This window comes from Pieris rapae, chromosome 15 (genome assembly GCF_905147795.1).
Source record: "Pieris rapae chromosome 15, ilPieRapa1.1, whole genome shotgun sequence".
Taxonomy (NCBI): Eukaryota; Metazoa; Arthropoda; class Insecta; order Lepidoptera; family Pieridae; genus Pieris; species Pieris rapae.
This window is the reverse complement of record NC_059523.1, coordinates 8930311-8956244: the sequence shown is the minus strand read 5'-3', so window position 1 is coordinate 8956244 and position 25934 is coordinate 8930311. Positions and strand designations below refer to the sequence as shown.

Sequence of the window (25934 nt, the reverse complement as noted above, 5' to 3'; positions counted from 1 at the left end):
GATGTGACTTAAGGCATGCTTATGAATGTCAACGTTTACAAAATTCGCGAAAGAGCAAAACTACGCCATCCGTTCGCAAGACTACCAGGAGGTCTTGTTCTGAGAAGAACGGGCAAGAAACTCAGCAAGCTTTATCCCCCCTTTACATACAATAATTCAAAATTTATTGTATCATATAATATAATAAATATATTGTATCGTATCAACTGAAATTAACTATACACGTATATCAAAGACGTTTGGAACTTTCAACAGCTGACATTATTAACGCATTGAAATCGTACGTACTTGACGAATCGTTTAGTACAAAAGCCTTGTGCTTTCATGTGCACGTATACGTTCATGCTTTGATAAATTCATATGTTATATTGGAAATTACTGTGACAATAACAATTTTCAGTTGACTTATTTGCTGACGGTAACGTTTCACTTTCACGGCTCGCGTCGTGTTATACAATAACTGGCTATTGTATTTACGATAGCGTTTTGTATGGAACGTAAATATCTGATAAGATTCGTTTTAATATCTCAGTGAAATATGATTAGCATTAAGTTTAATTAGCTGGTTTTGCGATAGTGCATTTTATTTGTTTCAAAATAAGTATTGTTTGATGATTTGCTTTTTTAAAAGTGTACCTACCGAGAGTTTTTTAACGCCGGCTTTTTCTCTCGGCTACATCATTTCTTCTTTGCCGATGAGTAGGGATGCCTACAGGTTCAAATTTAACGAGGAAAAAGTGACATCTTTCTATCTTTTGTTATAAAAGAACGGATGAACTTCTGAAACGTCGTTGCGTAAAAGTAAGTTTATGACCGATACAGAAGTTTAGACATTAATTTTTTTTTGTGTCGGATTTTGATTGTGTTTTTTAAAACAATAATGTATTACTATTTTTATAGGATGAAGGGGCGAACCGGCCTACGGGACATCCAAAAAGTGTAGTCAACGCATAAAATAGACACTGCCTTTTTTAACAATTGAAGATCGTATCTCCCAGGGAAGGGTTAGTGCGCAAAATGCACACACAACTATTAATTTAGTATTTACAGTGAATATTTTAAGTATACTAAAAATTTAAACGCCTATTTGGCATTGGCGCTTATTAAGCCGAGTTTTAAGAACTATAGTGGGCATAATATACCATATACATTGAACATTGAACTATATCCCATAGGCACTGTTTACTTTTCCGGAAAAAAAATCCATTTTTTTCGTGCAGTTTTTCTTTTCATAAAAAATCCTCAGAGTTCAAAGAATATACAAAAATGAACTATTTATTCTGGATTTGGTATAGCCGTGTTCGAGTTACCCTTAGTAACATATTTTGTTGTATTTCTACTTACATGCTCGAACTCTTAGTAGAATAGAATCTAACTCTTGTCTTAATGTTACTTATTATAAGTCTTAAATTCAATTTTTTAATGACAAAATATTAGTATACAAGCTTTAGCCTCGACACTGTAAAAACAAGCTTAGTGCAACAGAATAGTGCGCCAGAGTCAATGACACTGCGGGAAGGAGACGGAAAATACAGGAAATAGGTAAATGAACGGGACAAATACAAGTTTGTGTGTGCGTGCTGCCGTGCGCCAGTGAAATCTTTCTTTTAAGGGGAAGTGTGTTAGGGAAATTAATATTTTTTTCCTTTTTAACGTTCGACTGAGTTATGTAATGTATTGTGATTGTGATGTATGTGGCAAATACGTAATGTGTAATTATTTAAATTTACGATTGATCGTGTCTACTAGATATTTGATTTAAAACTACGTTACTCTAACGTAACGTAACGTAAATCCTCGGTGCAGTGAGTCCTGAGAAGTGCCCTGGAGACTAGAGCTGGCTTGTTTAGCTAAGACTGCACGCACAATGGACATAAAGGAGTCTAAGGTCAAGATCTATAGAGCGCGTTAGGGTTTGCTCCGACTTAATTGTTGATACAAGTTGTCAAAACAATGCGATCTACTTAATTATGATTATTTTATTCTACAGAACAAAATTATTGTCATCTTTAAAATATATTTTCTAAAGGTTACTCGTGAATTTCTTGTTATTGCAGTAATAAAATAAATACATAACAATAAATAAAAGATAGATGTGTAATGTTTTAGAAGTTTAAATATCTGTTATTGTTATACTTTTTTAAAGAATAATAAAGTCATGTCATGTTCTGTCTTAGCTTAGCTAAATCCGTCGGTTAAAGTCCGAAATACTAATCATAGTTTATCGTAAGTAAAGTTTGAGCTAAGTCTAAGTTCACTCTATGGATCTTGCTCTAAGTGCTAAAACCACCACAATGTAGCATTAACTCCTTTTCATCTATTAGACGCTTCAACCTGCAGGTTTTCTTGTATAAATAGGAACATTACATTTGTTTAATAGTATATTGACGGAATTAGAATCTCACCTTGTATCCGCAAGAGACACTTGTAAAAGAAATTGGTAAAATGAACATTTCCCGATAAAGAGGTTTTATTGAAATATTATGTGATTTAAAAAAAAAAAAATTACAGATACGCTTCCCCTTAAATTCCGCGTATTTATACTCGCGTTATAACGGTTAAAAGTAAAATATTCAACAGTAAAAAATGCATTTAAGATTACATATTTAGTTAGTAAAATGGCTGTGTCGAATATTTTAATTGCTGTATGAGATAGAGTCTGTGTTAAAACTGCTATTTTGTATCGACTTAAAAAAACCAAAGAAGGTTTTCAAATGGACACAATTTCTGTGTATGAACTTACATTCGGTAACCGTGAGTCGATCTTAATGAAAAAAAATCAAATTCAGTCGAAAATCTTGAATTTCTTGTGAGATTTTTGTGCATTTTAAAGTAATTTTTTTTAGTAATTTAATTATGACATGTTGCGTTGTCGCGACAACTACAGTATATAGCTACCAACACTGTTAAGGCAACGGGATAACAAAGTTAATCCAATAGTTTAAAATGTATACTTTTTAATCTCGGGCCTTCGGGCCAGTCACTGATTAGGAAGGTCAAGAATCCTTTCATTAGGTCGGAGGAAGATAAGCACCTTTCTTGCCCTTGTAATCTCTTGGGAATAAGGCAGACATTCCCGGCGACATAAGATTTTTTGCGAGCTCATATCGCATACGGGCCTTGCCTATGCCTCGTATTTTAAAATACAGAACGTCTCTGTTTAACATAAACATGACATAGTCCTTATTTATGTTATTACATTATATATAAAAATAGTGGCAACAATTTTATAGGATTTTTTAATCTGTGAATATTTGTTTTTTATTTACCTTCTGAACTAAACAGCAGTAGAAAACTCTTTTCAGGCATGCAGGTTTCCTCACAATGCTTTCTTTCACAATAAGACCGTATGGTGTTAGAAAGAAGATGAATTATAAGTGTGTCACAAAAAAAAAACACTTACGCAATATGATAAGAAGGTATACGCATTACTTGAACGATATCTGAAACTACCAAACTACTACTACAAAAGTTATATTATACTGGTTTTAATGTAAACAAATGAATAGATTACAAATAAAGTATTTTATTTCTTTATCAATAAGTTCAGGTTACAATTAGAACACCCTTTGTATATTATATAGCTGTAAACCGATACGTTAAGTCACTATTACGAAACGAAATACCGGTACTCCATACTTCCGAATCACAACCAGTTTTCGTAAACACCGTGACATTTGATACATAATGTTTACGCAACAATTGCATAACGGTAATTATGGCCCAAATGCGATTGTCTTGACCGATGACCTGGATGTCACATCTCGGTTTCACTATTTTCAACAATTTTTCAAATGTGACACGCTTTATATAATAATTTTACATTGTGCACGTCATAATTTGTTTTATTTATTTCTTATTCTTAGGGGATATCTTTCTGATTGATTCATGTTACGTGAAAAAACAATGTCTTGATTCTTTCAACTAAGTAATTAATTTACAGTATAATAAAATGAATTTTCTAAGACAATTATTTGCGTTCGACGTCACTAGACATATGCTAAATAAGTACAATATAGTTGGGAACTTGCAGCGAACTTTTGTGTTTAATGTATTTAATTCAATTACACTGTACATTCAAAGGTTCAGAGTCGGGACTTAGTTAAGTATGAAGTAGTATATTGTATTAAGATCAAAGATTATAAAAACAGATATTGAAATTAACGCGTTGCTTAAGAATGAGTAGAAGATATTTGTTCAACTTATGTGCAAAAAAATGTGATAAAATAAAATCAAGTTAACATTTTAAACATATATTTATATAGATGTGTGTTATTTAATACAACTGTTGTACTTTCATTTTTCACATTAAAAGGTGATATCAATCATTTGAGAATAAAGTAATTTATAATTTAGTTTACATCCGCCATTGAAATTATATTTTTTTCCCGAACCGATAAAAATCAAGATATTCAAAAATGCTAAATCACAATGCGTTCACAGATTATATCTTTTTGTCACAACAGTGAAACTGCACATTTCACTCGTCTTCCCACGTTACTACGTAGAAATGTTATTGTTCTCACGATGGGCTAGCGACGGTTAAGCAACGCTGGCAGCGGTCAGGATCTTGATGGGTTTACAGAATTGACATTCCGTCATCCTAACAATATGAACGTGAAAGTCTCTGTCACAACTCATAATTAATTTACTAAAATAATTTATGCCGTGGGCTTCTCGAGCTGTAGTAATAAAACTATTTTCACAGATTTTTTTTCGAATATAACATTTATGTTATTTTAAGTATAATAATAAATAATAAAAAAGTCTTTATTCATTTTAAGTAAGATTACAGTTACATTTCCAAACTTAAAGTACTTGTTGATTTACTGCATTTTGACATTCTTGACACCAGGCGTGCTGTCAAAATTTAAATAATTGGTTGTTGTCGCTGGTCTCTTAAAACATTTGTGGCAGTTGATTTAGATTCATTTGAAATACAGAAAACTTAAGAACGAAAAGGACGTGTCTTACTGACTTTAATATTCCGTTAGTAAAAGGCAATTTCTAGTATATTTTATTGATATTCGAAATCAGTCATTGCCTTTGATAATCTCGAGCTCTAACCATTAACGCAGTCTCTACAAATAAATTTTAAATCATGGAAAAATACTGTAAATTCATAAGCACATTAGTAGGTTTTTAATATAGGCCAGTGGCGCCAAAACTTTCTATAGCTTATGCAACGAAGATGTTTAAGAAGCTTGACGTAACCGCTGTGATGCAATCGGCCTATAAGTTATATATTTTTATGCAAATAACTCGGATAAGCCGTTTTGGATCCAATCAACTTTTAAAATTGTGTTTGCCTACAGTGATACTTATTTTGCAAAAGTAATTATGTACTTAAGCGGAAACGCGAAAAAGGTTAATTTTAAATTGAAACTTTACCACAGATATTTTAAATGTTAATTTTCCGCCCTAATCTGATAAAAGAATCAAGAACTGAGATCGATTCCAGATATCTTTGAACCTGTTTGAAAATCACACATTTTTTCACGCTCAATTATAGCCAAAAAAACACTTAAATCCAGTGTTTTCTTACGTGGCAATTTACTAGGTAAGAAAGGCTATTTTGAATTTTATAATTTTAAAAAATTTATGCTTCGTAATGTCAGTTTTTCACTATATGTTTTAAAATCAACTTATTCCTAAGTAATTTCTTCCTAAAACCTATCGTAAACGTATCTTAAGTGAGCAATTAGTTACATATTAAGAATTATGTATGTTACAAAGTGATACATAAGAGGTTAAGAAAGGGTAAGGCAAAGCACTACCTTTATAAAAAATATACTTTATCTTACTCAGAACAAACATTACATTCTAAATACAATATTCTCTATACATGATAAACTTCGCTGAGCACTAGCGTACTAGCTAGTTGCTTCCAGTATCATTAAGAAGTTAGTTGAGTTGATAGCCATTAGACGTTTATTGATTTTTATTGTTAATTAAACTAAATGAAGATAGCATTAAATTTAAGTTGTTGCAATTGGTTAGACTGGAGTTAGTGTGTCTTGTGACTGGTATTATTATTTAAATCGAATTAGGCTGCAGAGAGTGTTCATTATCTGTAGTCTATCGATGGAATATGTATCATTGTTATTTACTGTAGTACTACGTTCAAATTAAAGGTTCTCTCATGTATATAATATATGGAATTTTCATTTTATATCAGCAATTAACTTGCAAAGGCAAACATCGTGAATGAAGCTGGTTTCCAGCATATCACTAACCCTAAAATGTATGACAGACACAAAAGACTGTTCACATACTTATCTATATAAAAAAATCTAACAAACGAATGCCAAGATGATTTGAGGTCAAGATCCATTAGCTGTTGTAGCGTCATTGGAAATTAATGTTATTATTTATTTGCAGATAGGAAACCAAAATTCTCACTTGATAGCTTCGTCATATTATATGCCAACCAGCTGCCAGGACAGAGGTTTCAAACCGATTAGACATTAAGGTTTTTGGAAGACAAACGGACGGAAATTTCCTGAGGTCAGCAACACACTAGCCCCAACTGGTGGTTAGCACTCTGTTTAAATGCAGTTTGCCTTCTGTTCCAATAAAATTATTTTATGTATTTTTTTATTTATTTATTACAAATATACACATTATCCTTACAGCCTATGCCAATACGATAATGTCGAGAAACGTTTGATAAAATATAATAGAGTACATGTATAAAATTAAACACATAATATACACAATATCGCTACTGTGAATAAGTCTGCGAACATACAAATTTGTCGATAGTGTCGGAGACAGCATTCAGTAGGCCCTACGTCCTGGGATCTGTGCAACAGACTGGTTCTTGCCTTTGGTATAGCAACTAACCTAGGCCTTCGCCATCGCACATATCCCATAGGTACTAAGAAACCCAGTTCAGTTATATATATCCAAGTATATGTTATCATCTCGTATTTGGGATTTAGAATTGAACGATGGATCGTTCGTAATTAGCATAATAATTAAAAATATGACATTATATTGATGATCGCACAACTTTCACTATTATACCGACATCACTTTCATATTCATACGCACTTAGAAGCGTGGAAAAAGAATTGTTCGCTCCACATACTTCTCTCGCGGCTTTGCTTATTTATTTGGCATACGAACGTGTTGTTGTATAAAAAAAAATACAAGTTTAAAACCTTAAAGTGTCTAAAGTAGAAAAGTGGTCGTTCTGGTATTGTCATATTACGTTTAGGCTTTTTGGACAGTGTGGACATGTGTAAACAAAAATTATTGATTCACTATCCCAATAAACTAAAGTCGTAATAGGAGCTTAACAATGGCAGATGTACACACAGGATATTAGGGTGGAAATGGCCACCAGCGAAAAGAGAGACCGCCGACGGTGGGCTGAGCGAGCTGAAAGTTGGTGTGGAAGATTGGGAAAAATTCTCAAGATAGAGAGAGATGGAGACAGTTAAAGTAGGTGTATATGTCTATCTTGGGTCTCGTTCTCGAGTGGCCCGGAACCGCAGTACGTGAGTGAGCTCTATGTCGGATATAAGCCCGGGTAGAATGCCTGACGAATCCCGAAGCCCCATCTTAAGGGCGTGTGAAGGGTTGAGGTATTTCTAGTGGGGAGTAGTCCCCTGAATAGCAATGATTTGAGGGACCCAAACCCACAGTCCCCGAGTGAAGCTCTGACATCAATCGCGCGGGCCTGCGTAAGCGCATTTTCACCGCATTTAAAAAACAAAAAGAAGCCGATAAAAGGTCTTAAAATATAGGCATATTTGTAAACAATTTAAAGTGTGTTTCTTACGTGGAGATTGATTAATATTTCTATGAATAGGCTTCGGAGGAGGAGAATCGTAATCGTTTACCTATATGAATAAAGATATTTTTTTAGCACTCTTATGTCTCTTTCTGTGAAATAGTATTTACGCTTTGATGAAAAGAGACTTATTATTTTGACTGATTTATTTTATGAATGGATGTGACATATCTAATAGGGGTACTTTGTGATGCGTGAAAGTCTTAAAGGCATTTGTGTAAGGCCACTCAATTACAATTGTTTGCTTAGAGATGCAGGACTATGCAACGCCAATTTATTAGACAAATAAACTTTCTTTGACCAATGTATACATTAATATTGATATTACTATGGTTGATCGTCTTAATTGATAATTTTGAAGTGAAAAAATATACATAGAAGTAGAACATAAACAATAGACATAATAGGACTTCTTAAACTATCTGGAATTGTGGATTTAAAATTGGAACTATGTAGCCTTGGCTAATGCAAAAAGTTTTAAATGACATAAATGTTTTTAAATTTGGAATTCTGGATTTAAAATTGGAACTAAATTGAAATTGGCTAGTTCACTGTGTTAAAGGCGAAGGGTTTATTAGGAGAAGCAAAAACCTTTTATCGATAGATTTTTGTGCGGCATTGTATTTCGACTTCCAACATAAGCGGTGGCGTTCGCAAAAGTATTAAGCGACATCTATGTTTTTGAATTTGGCATACTAGGCTTAAAACTTAGACAGCCTTGGCCAGCGTAGCTATGCGTAGATTAACTGCGAAAATCCACTTCTAATCATAGTTCCCTACATTTGAATACACGCTACATATTGTCACGCGACCAATAAAAATGAGAGTGTTATATTATGCAAGCGAATTTCAACATTAATCCAATGCGAATAAGGAAGAAACTTGACCGCAATTTCTATCAAAATAACATTTGACGTCTTTTCCTTGTTTAACAAATTTCTATTTAAAAACTAGTGAATGTGCGTGGCATTACTTGGCGTTAACTGTTTTGAATGATATTATTAATTATATGATAAAAACGACTCGGGGTGCAATTATAATTACACCTAAATACTGAGGGAGAAGACTTTTTCGAGATGCCACTAGTTTCAAACTCTGCGACATTCATGAAGTGCACGGGTCAATCTACTGGGAACAGTTAGTTTATTTATTTTAGAATTTAATAGTCAGACATAATAGAAAATACCGTATTTATTTTTAAATAGATATTTCGGACACAATAAAATAGTGTCATAACATTATTGAACACAAAGGGCCTGTTTCTCAATGTATGGATAAAGTACCAAATAGCTATACAACACATAAATTATTCGAAAGATAAAAGTTCCAAATAAGATACTTCGCATTTCATGACGTATAGCGCTATCTGACAGTCGGGACACGCAAAATACTGTTTATCCTACCAATAAGTAATAAATAGCTTCTTTGGAACTTATCTGGACATTGTGAAACAGACCCTTAGACTGTTAATGAACCTTAAGCAATATTGTGAACAATTAAGCTTTTAAACTAAGCCTTTACTTTCCATAATTTATATAATTGACTTTTAATAACTTCACGTGCTTATAAAGCCAGTAATAGAAAAACATAGTTTCTAATAAATTGCGTTGCATTTTTTTTATTTTTTATTATTTTATTATTATTTTCTACTAAGTGTTAATACTATATTCCTTTTTTTGCGACAACTAGCTGATGTGATCTCTGCCAGAATGACCAGCGCTGTGGAACATTCTGCTCCTCAACATAATGCTGAGCCAGGGCCATTAACAGCCACAGCATACACGCATTATATGCGTGAGACGAATTCTATGGGAAAATGTAAAAAAAATATCTCACACTATACCTTAAATTTAATTTTTTCTCTTTGATTATTATTATTTTGTGTGTTTTCGTTTATAAGAAATGATATGTCGACGTCTAATTATAAATTAGATAATATTCTGTGTCTCAAGTATATGATTTATCTAATAAGTATATAAAATTATCATAATTAAAAGCGTTTTAATTAGTCTGTAAGAGAGTTTAGACTTACTTTTTAAGCTACATTTATAATATCTCCACAGATTAATTAATTCACGAACGAACAAATTTCAAATGGACGAATAATTTGTAAAATAATGCTGTCATTTATTTCATTGAAGAAATTGTAAGTTTGCTAAGTTATGCGTGTGGTAAAAGGGAATTAATTCTGACATATGTCATTTCTTAAAGTTTAGTAGTCTTTGAAGAGTCGTTCCACGTTTAGTTCATCAAACATTTTTTTTTAATCTACGTTAACTTATATATTTCAAGGAGGCTTTGCATCTCTGTATGTATTATAGTAACCTTTTCTATGTATTTTTAAGTTAACGAAGTATTAATACAAAATATATATTCATAAAACAATGTAAACTATTAATGAATTGTTATTTTTTAATAGAACAGAACGGAAAAGAACCAGAAGGTCCACTTGATGTTAAGTGCACATGGGCACTCTCAACGCCAGAGGGCTCGCGAGTGTGTTGCCAGTTAAACTATTTTAATTTGTTAATGTATTCAAGTAGCCCAGATTAAGTTAATAATTTCATACGAATAATGTTATAGTTTCACAAGTGCTACTTTCTATGAATAAGAAAACATTCAGTTTCATTATTAAACATCATCTGTCCCAGATTTTTCTTATTCATAATAAATATAAAAAGTTCACTACATTACTCGAAAGACATAAAAATACAACTCAGGCAAGTAACTGAAATTATCTATTATATTATGAAGTCATCTTTCGGGAATTTTTATTATTTCAATTATATAAAACCATTCCAGATGTTTTCTTTCACCGTTCGAGCAAATGTTAAATGCGCATATAGAAAGTCCATTGGTGCACAGCCGGGGATCGAGCCTACGATAGTATGAGAGTCGCACGCTGAAGCCACTAGGCCAACACTGCTCTACCACTGCACCGACATGTCTTAGACCCAAAAGTCGACGACGTATGTCAGGCACTGAAGGCTGATCACCTACTTGCTTATTACATTTAAAAATGATCATGAAACAGATACAGAAATCTGAGGTCAAGACCTAAAAAGGTTGTAGCGCTACTGATTTACTTATTTATATAAAAAAATTTATTACTACGTCTAGGGAATTAAAACAAATCAGAATTTGAGTATAGTATTAATCATGGCTTGGTGATGAGAACGTGGATGGGTTTTGGGACTGCGAAAGTCTTGCTGCATCTAGATCACGCTTTACGAAAGTGATAGCTAATCTCCAGTAAAGGAGAAAAGCACCAAGATAAGAAGTAGTTGAATTAAACTAGGTATATATAGAAAATTATGTATTAATTCAAATTAGTATATAAATTCCATAACTTTATCCATAAAGTCACCTGACATTAACAAAAATTCGCATCGGAATCAAGTTTAATAAACTATGTGTATATTGCTCACTCAGGCTTTCTTACTTTTATATGCGTACCGATTTTCTAAATCGTCGGATTTACGCCCCGAAAGTATAGCCAGACGTAGGCACTCTCTTTGACTGTTACATTGCATTCATAGCAATTAGCATATCATTATTTCGCATATTCTATTGTTGTACGCGAGTGGTTAATTATGGAGTAAAAATAAAACCCTCTATTCAATTCCGATAATTGAGAAACCGATGATTAAGAGGTTGTATCTTAATATACGTTGTGCATTTAACACTTCATTTATTAATAAAACCCGAACAAAAGTTTTCAGTGCAACTGCGACGTCTTTAACCGGAGTTCCAAAGTTATAATATACACTTTTCTACTTTTCTTTTAAGCCAAGTTTAAGTTCGTGAACAATGAAGTAATAAATTACCTTGTGGGAAACGCATGTCAACAACAAACAAAAGGTAAAAGTCTCTTTAGCTGAATTAAACAACTGATGACAACAAGAAAATGTTTACAAACGCTAATCTACATCATTTCATTTTTGGCTTTTCCTTTCTAAGTTTTTCCAAAATGTGTACTAATTTTTTTAATGTGTACGGAAATCAATTTTTTTAAATACAATATCTGATATTCAATTATATCTGTACACAGCATTTTACACTAAATATCAACCAAACAACATACACATATTAAACTGAATGACAAAAAAAAGAAAAGAAAAAATATATATACATATTTACTACATTGAAAAAATTATTAGTGTTTAATGATTATTTAGTGAAACATTATAAATTTCCACCTTTTAAGTCAAATTCGCACATATAAGACAGAATGCGAAGTTTTTATACCACCATATTATTTTTGTACCATATTCTTGCAATTAAATTATTATTATTATAAAAAAATTACTGCATAATGTAAGGCAGAATTCTGTTTATCTTACAAATAGGGAGTATTTATTATCATTATCAATTTATAAGGAGTTACAAAAGGTGACCCACAAATACAGATCTATTGTAGCGCCACATAATATATGCAGCATTATGTCGAGGATGTCATTTAAATACTTGAAGGTCTATTTTTCATTTTAAGGATCAATGGGAGAATGGTGAAACAGCTAATCTATATTTATTCTTCTAAAAAATACCAATATTTTTTGTGACCATTAATTTGGAATGTACTACCTTATGTAATTAATGTAATTTTTTAATCTCTCTACATATAAAACTTACATTACAAAGCGAAAGTAAATTCGGCGTTCTGAAGCAAAAGACATCAACGCGCGTTCAATACATTTCAGACTTTTTATTACAAAAGTCCACAGTCATTCCTATTGTACGATTATGTCATCCGAATATGTATTACATAACATACCTCTCTCGGAGAAAGCGTCTCCACTTATGTCCTGCAACTGATCCTCGGCTGCAACGTCGTTCGCATCTATACTTGGTTCACGAAACACAACATTGTCTATACTCGGCGCGGTGTGTGAGTTTGTGTTTATCGAATTGCTCGTATCTGGGTTGTATGGGAACACAACACGGGGGGAGCGAGCCCTCCAACCACTTGCGGGGGGGTAAAACCCATTCCTCGGTGGGGCAATTTGGATAGGTTCGAAGGCGAAACTCGGGGCGTATGGCCGACTGAATCTCCCTTGGTAAAACGTTGGAATCGAATACAATCGATCGTTTCCTTTGTAGTCTGGTTGAAAATCGATTTTCGGATAGCGTTTCTCCGTTAAATCGATTTCGCCGCGGCCAAAATCGTCGTCATCGATAAATAATACGCGCGGTACGCGTTTTGGCACAAACATCGGCATACGCGGATAACTTAGCGCGCGGGTTCGCTCACTACTTGCGATCGAAGTTAATAAAAACACTTTCAAAGCGAACGCTAACATGTTGCCGGTCACATGAAGTTCACTTTCATTTTTCACTATATTTACGTCCGATTTTGTTAGTTTGTCATGTTTTGTGACGCGTGCTTGTCGATGGAAAGTTGGCCGCGGACTGGCCGTGCAGTCGGTCCCCACTCTGGGGGTTACATAAAAATTGTGACGTTTACCTTTACGTAATAGACGGTGATAGCGTTGCTCGGCAACCGTTTGGGTGATGTCATGGCCCATTTCCAGTCAAGGATGTGTTGGGTGCTTTTTAATGGACACTGAAAAAGTTTTTGATAGCTTAATGAATGCTATAGATGGAATTATATTCCCGAAAAGTGTTGCACTACGTTAAGAATCACAGCCCAATAATTTGATTCGTAAAATTATTACTTTAATGCATACATGTTAGCTGGGTAATCTAGGTATTTCTTTTTTTTAAGAAAAGGTTTCCACAGTGTAGCAATAGTTATTAAAATTTAAGTTTTGATTTCAGACATGCTTACATAATATCTATAGCAAAATACACCCATGATTCACTGTAATTTTTTTTAAGAATTGTTTGCTGGGAATTCTGTAAAAGCTCATGAGAGCTTCCGGGTTGAACGCATCAAATCAATCTTTGATCAATTGATTCACGGAAGCTGTGAGTAACAAGCGATGGTTAGTTCAAAAATCAGAGTTATTTTCTCTTATGCCTGTAATTTTATGATGTAACACAATAATTTAGAATAACTCAATTTCCTCTTACATATTTTTTTATTCCCTCATGATATTAATTCATAATTCTTTCTTACATCGGTGTCCAACTGTGACTATGCACTCTTAAACTTTTCATCCGTACGTAATTATCATAATCAATGGCTATACAGCCTCTTGTAAGCCTCCTCAAGTACACTTCCATATCGGGGTTTCTCTTGCCACCGGGTCGTGAGTTTCTACGTAATAATCACCATAAACATTTAAAAGACAATGATTGATGCAAAATAATTTGAGTAATATTAAAAGAACACATAAATCACCAAGTATACCATAATACCATTAGCATATTATGTAAACAAAACATATTTTTAAGTATTTGTAAAAAGCGCCATCTACTATTAAATATATAATACACATAAGGCTTTCATGGTTAAACGAGGTTGTATTGGGAAATACACTATTTTAATAAAACTAACGCTAGATGGCGGATGTTAAAAGACGTTTTTGTATTCAACCCGGGTCAGGGTTTATATATAATAGTATGGACATGATAATATTATTGTCTGGTTATATGTCAATACAAATTGTGTTTATTTAATTATTAAGGAAATACATCTCTATACAGTAAGTATAAAATAAGAGTTAAACATAAAACAAATACATTGGATATATCCATAAAAAGTTTCAATGATAAAAACATGACAGCAAAAAATTTCTAAATTAGGAGAACGACAAAAAAACTAGTAGCTATAATAAATAAAAAGGCTTAGGACATTACTTGTTTTAACTTCTTCTTAAATGATGCAGTAGGGGAGTGCGAAAAATGGTCGAAATTGCCCTTAAGTCAATCGTTTTGGCTAAATTACATAATTAAATGTACAAATCATAAAGAAAATTTTCTAAAGGAAAAATTGCAGCAAAATATTGAAAGAAAAAAGCCTGCCTGTCTTGTTTTTGTGCTTTGTTTCACGTTCCTCACATCAACACATCAGGTGAGCCTCCTGCCAGTTTACCCCCTATTCTATAAAAAAGAAACACCAACTCTGGATAAGATCAGTTTCGTATGCCTATGCCTAAAAGGAGTATTTAGAATATATACTCGTATTGCTAAATCACTTATATCATGTGCTTACTCCATTTATACATAATATGGTCGTGCATTATTTTTATTTTTCCTCACGTAAATGTTAGTCATGTCACATTTTTGTATATACATATTATGTATTCCGTCTTTGGCTATTTCTTCAGTATAACTGTTTTTTATTATTTTTAATTTAAGTTAGTCAACTTATTTATTATCTCTATATAATACACACAAAAGTTGTAAAAGGTTAGGTAAGGTTATTTTTTTTATAAGGCTTGTAATAAAGTCACAACATTCAGTTGTTATTTGAGGGACATAGTATGTTTGTGGCAGTTTACGCATATGCTGGTTACCTCGACGTTCATTTACTTATAAATTAATAAATATTCTCCTCTAAATATTCTTCTTAGCCTCTTTATTTCTTGCACAGAACAAAGTAAACTTAATCCTGAGCTACATATATATATATATATATATATATATATATCCCTTAACCCTTACGCAGGTGAAGGTCTCCCTCCCAAGATCCTCCAGGTGTCTCGGTCTTGGGTCAGTTGTATCCTGCTCGAGATAGCCGTTTTAGTAATATCAACCCCTAATCATGAGCAATCTTCCTCTGTTTCCCAATAGGGCCTCACCTGTAGACCCTTATGGTCAATCGGTCGCCAGACAGTCTTGCTACAAGTCCAACTCCATTTATGGCTGCATAGATGAAGGCATCAGTAGCTTTAGTAACATTTCTTATATTTGTGTCTCATTTTATAAATTTCTAATGTTGAACATGCTCCGTTTTAGATCCTTTTATCTTCTCTGTATATTACCAAGTCTGGCAAGCATATGTAAGACATGGGAAAGGACTGTTTGACATGGATTTGGTTTTATGTATTACTAGCATAGTGCTTTTTAAAAAATTTCTTTAGACGTTTGTTTACTTGTTAGTATTGTATCCGGATAGTAGGTAAAAAAGCTTCTATCTACATAATATAAATAATACTACTAGACCAAGAAATATATCAACTACATGCTCTTTCAATGTCGGGGCCAGGTAATTGCTAAAAGCTAAGCGTTCGGCCTATATTTGTAAGAGCAATGGTGAAAAATATCATTAAATTTGCATTAATTTATGGGTTATAAACAGAGAAATTATATCATTATTTTGAAATACTTTTCAATCGATAGCTTATCATTAAATCGTGTACTTTCTTCGAAGCACTTTATATCAGGCGACAGCGACATGATTCATACGATGCGATATTTTTTAACATTGATTAATAAACTAAAAGGATAAATATATCTCATTTTTATAAACTCATAAGTAAAGGCCTTTACTATCTGCAAGTCATATTCATTTTTGTCTGGATCTCTGCGTGTTACATGTCCAAAATAACTCACAATAGTTAACATCATAAATAACGCTGCCATGTAATGTTTTCAAGGGGAAGGTGATTAGGTTTTTAACGGCAAGGTGCTTTTATAGCGTGGTCGAGTATGTAGATCATAAGTGTAACACCAATTTTAATTAACTTAACTTTCCTATTACGACATCATGTTAATGCTTCTATTATGTGACATAATAAAATTAATGACATTTGCATTCCGATTTAAATAAATCGTATATGGCGAATTGTGCGAATTTTTATAATTAATGTATCTAATTGTATCAGTAAGAAGAAGAGCTTACTAGGAAGCAACTCCAACACCACATTTCCATCTATATTTCTATCTTATTTTTTAGATTGATGCCGAAGATAGATTTATATAATGTTTAATGAAAAATATATTACTTTTATACCACCTTCCCGATTTCTGGTGGGTATCCCCTCTTATTTACAAATTACATAAAAGCAACACACAAATAATGTATGTGCATAAGTGGCGCTTTGTGAGCGTTCCAACTAAATAGATGTATTAGCGAAAACTATCAAAATTGTACAAAAAATCCATATGTTCGAGCTGTCAGAAACTGTCATTATCGATGTGACGTACCTGAAGAAAGTATCGAAAAGTGTTAAAAGTACCGTACGGTGTAAAAGTGTAGTTTTAATAATCGTGACAGTGTGACCAGCCGCAACCCGTTTTACCGGACAGATTTGAAACTTTAGTCTGTAACACCGTGCCGCGTTAAGCACACGGGGGCTTATTAGCATTTTAAATCATCTTTATTTATTCTTTATGCTAATTACACAAATACTGAAAGAAACAGTTTTAATTAAAAATTTGATACTGGCTGATTATAAAAAAAAGTTAGTAAGTTAGATTTTGTTTTAATTTAGTCTGTGAATTAACAAAAGGGTTTAGTGTTCCTTTTTTGAATTTGTGGTACAATTATGAAGTGAAAGGGTAAGTGAAAGTGAGTGAATCTTGTTTTCTTTGTTATTGAGATGTGGCCTACTTTGGTTTTGTTGTACCGTGTGTAAATATTGCTTATATTAACGGAAAACATAAGGTTTATATATTTTACAGTTATAATAAACTTTGATATTTTTTTAAAGATAAAATTTCAAACAATCCACTATTTTTTTATGTAACTTTAAATAAACTCGTATTTTTGTCCTCTTTTAGTTACAAATGACATTTATACATATTAAAACTCGCGCTCAATGTAATCAATGTATTGTGAGTGTCAACCCTGTATGATCCTAATATATAACAAAACTGCTCCACAGAAATTCATACACCAATAGCTATGACGAGAAAATATTTGGTGATAAATAAATGTCTTTGCATTTGAATTTGCTTTATATGTATAATTCTAATGTTAAAAATCTTAAAATTCGCGTGTATATCACTGAACACCTCTTAAACGGCTGGACCGATTAAAATGATTTTTTTGTGAGGGTTTGGTTAATCTCCTGGATGGTTTAGAACAAATCAGCCCGGCATATGACCCTGAAGTAAGTTTCTAGGTTATTTATGTATACAGCAAGTAAACAGGTGCTGTATAAATCTTCAGTGCAAGTGTTCGTAATAAAACTCTTAAATGGCTGGACAGATTTTGATGAAATTTTTGTGCTCAAGTGGAGTCGATAATAATTTACATTATTAGGTATTATTGTATGTAAGACGTGTGTACAGACAACGTCTGTCGGATCCGCTAGTACATATAATATAAATTTATATACCTAATTAATCACTCTATCCAGCTATGAAGACAAAAAAATTAAATCTGTAGATTACATGACAACCATAAATCAAAAATGTATTGGACGTCAAAGTGCGGAGCATTCCATACAACGTCTATAAGTTTCTATTTTAAATTTTAACCTAAGCGTATATAATTGCAGTGAATTTGTTTAACAATATCTAGAGAAAATTGTATTTGTAGACTTAATTCCGATTAATACTTATAATACACATAAACATAGACATAACATTTATTACTCACAAAAGTAACAGAAAATAACAATAATCAAAGAAATAATAATAATTAAAAGAAAACTTTTTTTTTGGAACAAGGTACGTTTTATGTGTGAAGTGCGTGTGCTGTGGTTGTAAAGGACCTGGCTTAGCATTATGCTGAGGAGCAGAGTGTTCCACAGAACTGGTCTTTCTGCCAGAGACCATAGCAACCAGTTTGCGCCTTGCAAAAATCATAGGAATGTAATTATACTAATACTTAATAGAAAATATGATTATATTTTTATTTAAACAACATAAAAATGTTTTAGTAATATTATCAAACTCAAATCTTTCTTGCATTGCTTATGTTAAAAATTTATTGCAATGCATTTCTATAGAGCAAATGTTCTATTTCCAACTGTGAACTTATTTCCGCAATTAGCACCTACTGCTTCGTTGAAGGCTTGACGGAGAAGGCACGAATTGCTGATCACTTACTTGTGAATATAACATAATATTTTTCTACTAGTACAAAATAATATGTTACTCACTATGAAACAAACCCAGGAATGTGTTTAACATGGCGTAGAGTTAGGATAACTACTTTCATTTTTAATATTAACATAACATTATATATAAATATTTCTAGAGTTTCAAGGTCACGGACCAGATAGGCGCCCATGCGAATCGAGCTTTCTCTTAGTAATTAAACACTAAATAACGTTGTGTAGTTTTTTTATTAGATTTAAATACATATTTTTTTATTTTAGCAAATGTTAAGCATAACCCATATTTATAAACATAGTTAAATTGTAAACTAAAATTTAAACGGGGGTTCAAACTTTAACATTTGTGCTATTTAATCGTTATCGAAGAAGCATGACGCCATAAACCGGTAATCAAATTCCTGAAACTACGCAACTTGATTCCGTCATCCCCAAACTACACTTAACTTCTATCTTCTTCTTTATATATTCGTTTCTCGTAGAAGATCTTGAACACTTCCCTAGACAGTAAAATAATTAGCAGCAGTTAAATAGACATCTCCTGGACAGACGTGCCCTCTAATAGGACAAATGTCACTTTACAAAAAAAATATTGTGGTCTGTCCAGTTCTGTATAAAGCCAAGCCTCAGGCACTCAGAAGCTTTGGATCATGGCGTCGTTTAAACCAATAAAATCATAATAATTAATGCCTTAATTAATAACTCGTAATGTATGTGATTTTTTTACAGCGTACAAACTTTGAAACACCAAAACAGTTGGAACTGTTGATTAGGTAATATTCGAAATGTGCGAAGATGCCACAAAATTAAAACCATGTCAACGGTGAATAATAATCTATGGATAATAAACAAAGACGCGGATGGATTTAAAAAAAGAAAACACGGGTTCAAATGTCAAACAGTGGCAGTATGGCGCTCAAAATGGCGGGAGTTTGGTGTCGTGATATTAATTTTACACGTTGGACATGTGAATGCTGTTGAAAGTAAGTATTATTAATTATTGTCTTAATGATTTATTAAACGGATATAAACACAAAATTTTTACATTAATATAACTTTCGTTTATACCGCTTGCAAAGGAAATATTGGTCAACGAAGCGCTGGCATAGCAAATTAATAACAATTCACTTTATTACTGTAAGATTCTTTTCTTGAATCTTTTCCGGTCTTAATATTAGTGGTAAATCTGTTACCTAGTATAGCGCCATCTGTTGGATCTTTTTTAAATAAAACTATAATATCCCTTAATTTTTTATATTCGATAAAGAGCATTACTTAACACTAATTAACTGTTGGGCTTACTTAATATTTAAAATGTTTCTCGCTAAGAGGTGCGGATGACATAATCATTAAAATTTATTTAAATAGAAAAGCTATGATTAAATAAAAAAAAATAGAAATAAGTAGTAATAATAATTAAGGTCACTAGGAAAATATTTAAACAATAAATAATTGAAACCAAAATTTTGTTATTAGGGGACACCCGGGTTTGAACCGGGGACCTCTCGATCTGCAGTCGAATGCTCTACCACTGAGCTATATCCCCGTTGATGACATGGTCGAAATAGTCAATCTTATGCTTATCTACAAATAAAATTTGACGTATATTACAGGCCTGACTTCCCGCGTGTTAGCTTCCTTCCTAGGCTACCCTGCATCTTGCACAATTGGAAATGACGTCATACCATGCACATTATCTATTTCCTGTTGGCTTCGTGGAGGGATACGGTCTAAAGGCTGCGGAGGGTGGCTGTTCTCTTGTTGTGTGGATAATGAACTTGATAACAGGTAACCAATCTTAATTTAACCAATTAGTTATGAACTAGTTTATTTTAAAAAGTGTTTTGCATTTTAATATTCTGTTTTAAGGTATAATTTACAATATAGTGTGACATATATAAAAATAAATTTTCAAGTTTTTGCCGCGCACCAGCACTTTGTGGAACCAGCTGCCCACTGAAGTATTTCCGAACCAATTCAACTTTTCCTTCACGAAAAGAGCGTACCAATTCTTAAAAGGCCGGCAACGCACTCGCGAGCCCTCTGGCATTGAGAGTGTCCATGGGCGGCGGTATCACTTAACATCAGGTTAGCCTCCTGCCCGTTTGCCCCCTGTTCTATAAAAAAAAGTTTTTAATCTCTAAACCCTTATTAAATACGATATTGTTAATATATATATTAAATTTGTTTTTCAGTATTGCGTCATCAGATTGGCAATACAAGGTGCCACCGAAGCTTCGTGTTCCACAGAGAAATGTCATCCCTCCGAATGTATTTCGGCGAAGGGTTGATGACGAAGACCATGTATGTACAATCTATACTAATACACAAAGTAATATGCAGAATTAAAGTGGACACAACTGTCCACTGAAGTATTTTTTTTTATTTTTTTTATTGTTAAACGCTTGCCAACACTCGGCACATTGGTAAAAGAACCACAAAATACTATTTTTAATGAGATAGGCACTTATAGTCAGACATGAAATACACGAAGACCTCATACAAATATTAAACAAAACAAAAAAAATACAAAAAAACAAAAAAAAAACGATTTTAATGTATAAGGTGAGCAACTGTGGATTTCCAGACCTAGCTCGTTTATTTTTGAATTTCCAAATTCTTCGGTCTACAAAAAACGCGTACCAGTTATTGGCCGGCAACGCACTATCGAACAGAGGACTCGCAATGAGTGGGTGGCGATATCACTTAAAATCCTTCTGTTTACATTACGTATGTTACAAAAGAAAAATATATAGTAAGTGTACTCCATTGTCTTCTATCCTCTTCCCACACATAAATATATAAGAATATATACATAAGGATTGTTTTAGGCTATATTTTCAGTGTATTTGTAATGATATATAATTTATGTTAGCTGTAGGATTACGAAATAAATAAATAACTGTAACCTTTTAAATTTAATCAGGTAACGGGATAGAATTAGATAGATAGAAAAAACGTAAAAAATATATAATTTAATAATAGTCATGAATTATAAGCTTAAAACACAAGACTAAACCCCTTATAAAAACAGTTTTTGTAACCTGTAGGTAGACTGTGGTGTGCCATCTACTAGGGTACTTCAGAAGCGTATAATAGGGGGTCGTGAAGCAAGACAGGCGGAATTCCCTTGGCAGGCTCATATCAGAATCTCTGAGTTTCAGTGTGGGGGTGTACTTGGTAAGGAACTTATATTTTTTTTAATAATAATAAAATTTAATTATATTTTTTTTATTGTTTCTCAAATTTTTACATCATTAAATGAGTATGAGACAACCCCCGTAAGTAGTCAAGAGACACTTGTGTTGGGGTTGGCTCGCTACTTCCCTTAACTAAACAAACTTTAACTATATCTAAATTAACTTAATCTATGAATGCGTGTATGTGTGTGTATGTGTGCATGTGTGTGCTGTGTGTGAGCAAGTGTGCACGCTGTCAAGTACACAATTCGGCTTGTCTCAAACTAGCGAATTCGCACCAAAATGTGCTCAGCTATATCAGTGCTATATTATATTTATTATTTTCAGAATGAATTTATTTGTATACAAAATTAAAACATAACTGACGCATTCATTTACTTGTTTCGATTAAAGTGACATAGGTACAATGTTATGTACAAACTATTCTTATACTTTTACTTACGAAAAATAGGAAATTTCCAGGATGTCTGTCGGGACTGCTAGTATATATGTATATAGCTTGTATATTTATTCTACAGTGTCGCGATGGTATGTGGCAACTGCAGCCCATTGTGTATCCAGGGCTAGAGTCAGAGACATCGCTGTGTGGCTTGGTGCTCTTGACACGAGTGCAGGTTCCCATACAGCAAGGAGACTTGGGTTTGTATAATTTTAAATTTACTTATGATAAGGGGCTTTAGTTTTTCATATGGTCTTCATATAATCACAACCTATAGGCGTAGAACATTAAATTTTGTTCATATTCGTAATGTGTTCTAACACATTGTGGAACCAGCTGACCACTGAAGTATATCCGAACCAATTCGACTTAGGGTCCTTCAAAAAAGGGCCTACCAATTCTTAAAAGGCCGGCCACGCACTCGCGAGTGCGTGCCCTCTGGCATTGAGTGTCCATGGGCGGCGGTATCACTTAACATCAGGTGAGCCTCCTGCCCGTTTGCCCCCTTTCTTTAAAAAACATACATACTCAAATTAAAGTTTATTGTTTTTATATATTATGTCTTGTTTTCCCCGTAATAGAGACTGTAGTGTTATTAGACACTTAGTAAATTAGGTAATAATTAAATTGCTTATTTATCGTAAATTAGACTAAATCGAAATGTTCCATGATGTCTCAGTGTAGACATTGAACACAGTATTAAAAAATAACTGCACTAAACGATATTATTTTATTATAATAAGCACTGTTTTATTCAAAATTCAAAAAATCATATATTCATATAGGTAACACTTATGAACATAATGTACTTTAAATGATTATAATTTTACATTTACTGCCAGTTCTCAAATCAAGGGCTTAGAACGGAAGAGAAGAACTGGCAATAAACAAAAATAATAAAAAATAAAATATTCTCTATAGAACTCTGGGTTCCCAGGCAACAAGAATATTTGTCTCATATACTATAGCATTGGCTTTTCACAATCATAAGTTAATAATAAAGCAACATTCTAATTCAAAAACATATTCCTTACAGAGTATCACATAAACTACTCCATCCCCTCTTCCAATTTCGTATGACACAACCGGATAGATATGATATAGCACTACTTAGACTCACAAAACCCATTACCTACACTAGCCACATCCTTCCGATTTGTCTGCCTGACACCGAAATGGAATTGTGGGGGAAATCGGGTGTGATAGCTGGGTGGGGCAAAACGGATGCCAGTATGGGCCATACAGGGACCAATTTGTTGAGGTCGGCCACTGTGCCTATATTGAGTAAGTACTATATGTTAAAATTAGTGTAGTAGTATCTTTATTAGTTTCGTATTTATCGACACTCTGAAGAATGTATATAATACCTATTAATATATATAGATGATACATATAGTAATTGGGATTTTTCAATTCGAGTTTTACTTTCTCCATATAATAACATAGGACTGAACACAGCTTATCCGGAACTGGATATATTCGGTAGTGGGCTGATTGGTTTTAGAGAAAGCTTTGTTGGGTGCCTTTCTCGAATCTAATTCGCTGTTTTGCTGATGATTTTCTTTTCTGCTTTAAGTACCAAAAAAAATCTGGTAATTTTATTTAATTTTATTGTACGCTTATCTTAATATATTTAAATCTTCATTACGCCCGTGGGCTTGCGGGGGGTGTCAGTTTTGCCGCAGTTGGAAAAACTTTATTGGGAATATTATAGGATGCCCACACCCTTTTAAAAATTATAAATGTTTAATGATCGATATCGATATTAATACGATATATTATGAAAATGTATAACTGAATATTTTAATATTTAAGTAGACCTAAATTTTGAGTACATTGAAGAACCAATATAATAATAACGTGAGAAAAATATAATAAATATATTTTTTTTTAACTATTTTTTTTATCAATATTTAATTATTGTAATTAACGACTGGCAATATTTTTTATCCTCACCCCAGAAAACCACTTAACTTTATTAATTATTAATAATAATTTAACGAAACTAGGAGAAAGAGCTCACTCAGAAACAAACAAGAACAAGTAGGTAATAATTGGTAAGAGAATGAGTTGAGATTCAATAACTCAGTTCATTCATTCAATGTATGTGTAATCCAACAACGAACGACGAACGAATATTTGTATTCGTTGCATCACTGCTTTATATAACAAACGCAAAACTACCAAATACAATTACTGCATTCAGCCGGCAAAACTTAAATGTCAAAACTAGTCTGGTGTCTTTTACGTCTTAATTTTTTTTTAGGTATAGATCAATGCATCAAATGGCACCAGAGCAAACAGATTTCAGTACAAATACATTCAGAGATGATCTGCGCAGGACATTCCGATGGACACCAAGACGCCTGTTTAGGTAAATAGAAAACTTAAAGCTATACCTATACTTAAGTCGCATACCTAAATCGACAGTTATTCTTTGACTCAAAACATAAGTTATTTATTTAGAAAAAGTTAGTTGGCTTAAAAGTTACTAATCACAAAATATAAGTATCCAAAATGTTTAGTTATATTTTATTTATCAGAAGAACAAATTTGCTTAATTGAGCCAAGAGTTTAATTCCTATTTCTGAAAGCGGGACAATTTTGCATCCCGCAGTTTATTTCTGGGAGACCGGACCTCGTAATTGGAAAAAGGGACAGTGCCGTTCAAAACGGGACTTCTAGTCATGTTAGGCATACTCCACACACACCTTCACGTACATACCCTCACTTTCACACCATCACACAGCACAGCCAAATTAGGTATTCCGTATATAATTATAATTTAATTTCTCCCATGTTACATTTACAACAATAAATAAGACTACAGTTGAGAAGGTGTTGGGAGACTGGTTTCCAAACTAGGTAAGAACTTGTGATATGGATAACCAGGCTTCCATTTCACAGCAAAGTCATATTTAGTGGATACAAAAAGTATACATAGACATATATATGTGCAGGCAAACAAATTTAACGTTTTCAATAAAAAAAAACAAAAACAAAAAAAGCAGTCAACTAGTTAGAAGTTAGTAGAAATAAAGTTGTATGTAGGGTGTATGTGTGATGGTGGGAGAGAGAGTGTATTTACGGGTGTATGAGTGAGTGTTAGAAGCGTGTGTATTATATATATATATATAAATGTATTCAATCTTTGGCTTTATGGTCAGTATATATTTATTGTCTATTATTTATGTAAACTGTAGGATAATCAAGTATATATTATGTTTTAGGTGATTCAGGGGGTCCTCTTATAGTAAAGGAAAACGGTCGCTTCTTCCTGGTTGGAATAACTTCTGCTGGATTCGGTTGTGGAGTCGATCACCAACCTGGTATATACCACAATGTTCTGACTACAGCAGCCTGGATTAGAGATGTGATTAATCCTACTAGTAACTATATAGACTTTTAAAATATAGTTTTATTAAAAACGCAATTAAGTTTTAGTCAAATTTTGTTGAATATTTCTTTTATAAGCTTTTTTTTATTTAACTTCAGTGTGTTGTTATTTTTATTGGTGTACTAAATGAGAACAAACAATAAAATGGTGCCGAGAAGAAACATAAATACAATTAAAAAAGTTT

At 32.9% G+C, this 25934-nt stretch overlaps 2 protein-coding genes and 1 non-coding gene across 4 annotated transcripts in view; 1 reads left to right on the top strand and 2 right to left on the bottom strand.

Annotated features, from left to right (window-relative positions):
* The window catches only part of LOC111001335 (proclotting enzyme), a 36804-nt gene extending 23605 nt beyond the window's left edge, over nucleotides 1-13199 (bottom strand). Inside the window, exon 1 of the mRNA XM_022271201.2 lies at nucleotides 12576-13199. Coding sequence (XP_022126893.1) covers nucleotides 12576-13101 — 526 coding nt within the window. The 5' untranslated portion in view covers nucleotides 13102-13199. The remainder of the gene's footprint in view (nucleotides 1-12575) is intronic.
* Nucleotides 13200-16962: 3763 nt separating this feature from the next.
* On the top strand, nucleotides 16963-25908 carry LOC111001336 (serine proteinase stubble). 2 transcript variants are annotated; one of them, XM_045631535.1, is made up of 9 exons: nucleotides 16963-17209; nucleotides 19444-19697; nucleotides 20328-20502; nucleotides 20910-21018; nucleotides 21765-21894; nucleotides 22433-22553; nucleotides 23390-23637; nucleotides 24620-24727; nucleotides 25584-25908. In XM_045631535.1, the coding sequence occupies exons 2-9, from the start codon at nucleotides 19529-19531 to the stop codon at nucleotides 25760-25762; spliced, it is 1239 nt and encodes a 412-aa protein (XP_045487491.1). In that variant the 5' UTR covers nucleotides 16963-17209; nucleotides 19444-19528; the 3' UTR covers nucleotides 25763-25908. The 2 variants fall into 2 exon arrangements, with proteins under 2 accessions (XP_045487491.1, XP_045487492.1); XM_045631536.1 differs by having other exon boundaries at nucleotides 16963-17219.
* On the bottom strand, nucleotides 20189-20260 carry Trnac-gca. The gene has a single exon. It is a non-coding gene; the product is annotated as a tRNA-Cys (tRNA).
* Nucleotides 25909-25934: the final 26 nt, after the last annotated feature.

What these genes read in the sequence shown, in the direction of transcription:
- LOC111001336 (XM_045631535.1), top strand. Translation starts at nt 19,529, where the DNA reads ATGTCAACGGTGAATAATAATCTATGGATAATAAACAAAGACGCGGAT. An exon ending in GATAATGAACTTGATAACAG is followed by an intron (nt 20,503 to 20,909) that starts GTAACCAATCTT and finishes TTTGTTTTTCAG; the next exon opens with TATTGCGTCATCAGATTGGC. An exon ending in ACACCAAGACGCCTGTTTAG is followed by an intron (nt 24,728 to 25,583) that starts GTAAATAGAAAA and finishes ATTATGTTTTAG; the next exon opens with GTGATTCAGGGGGTCCTCTT.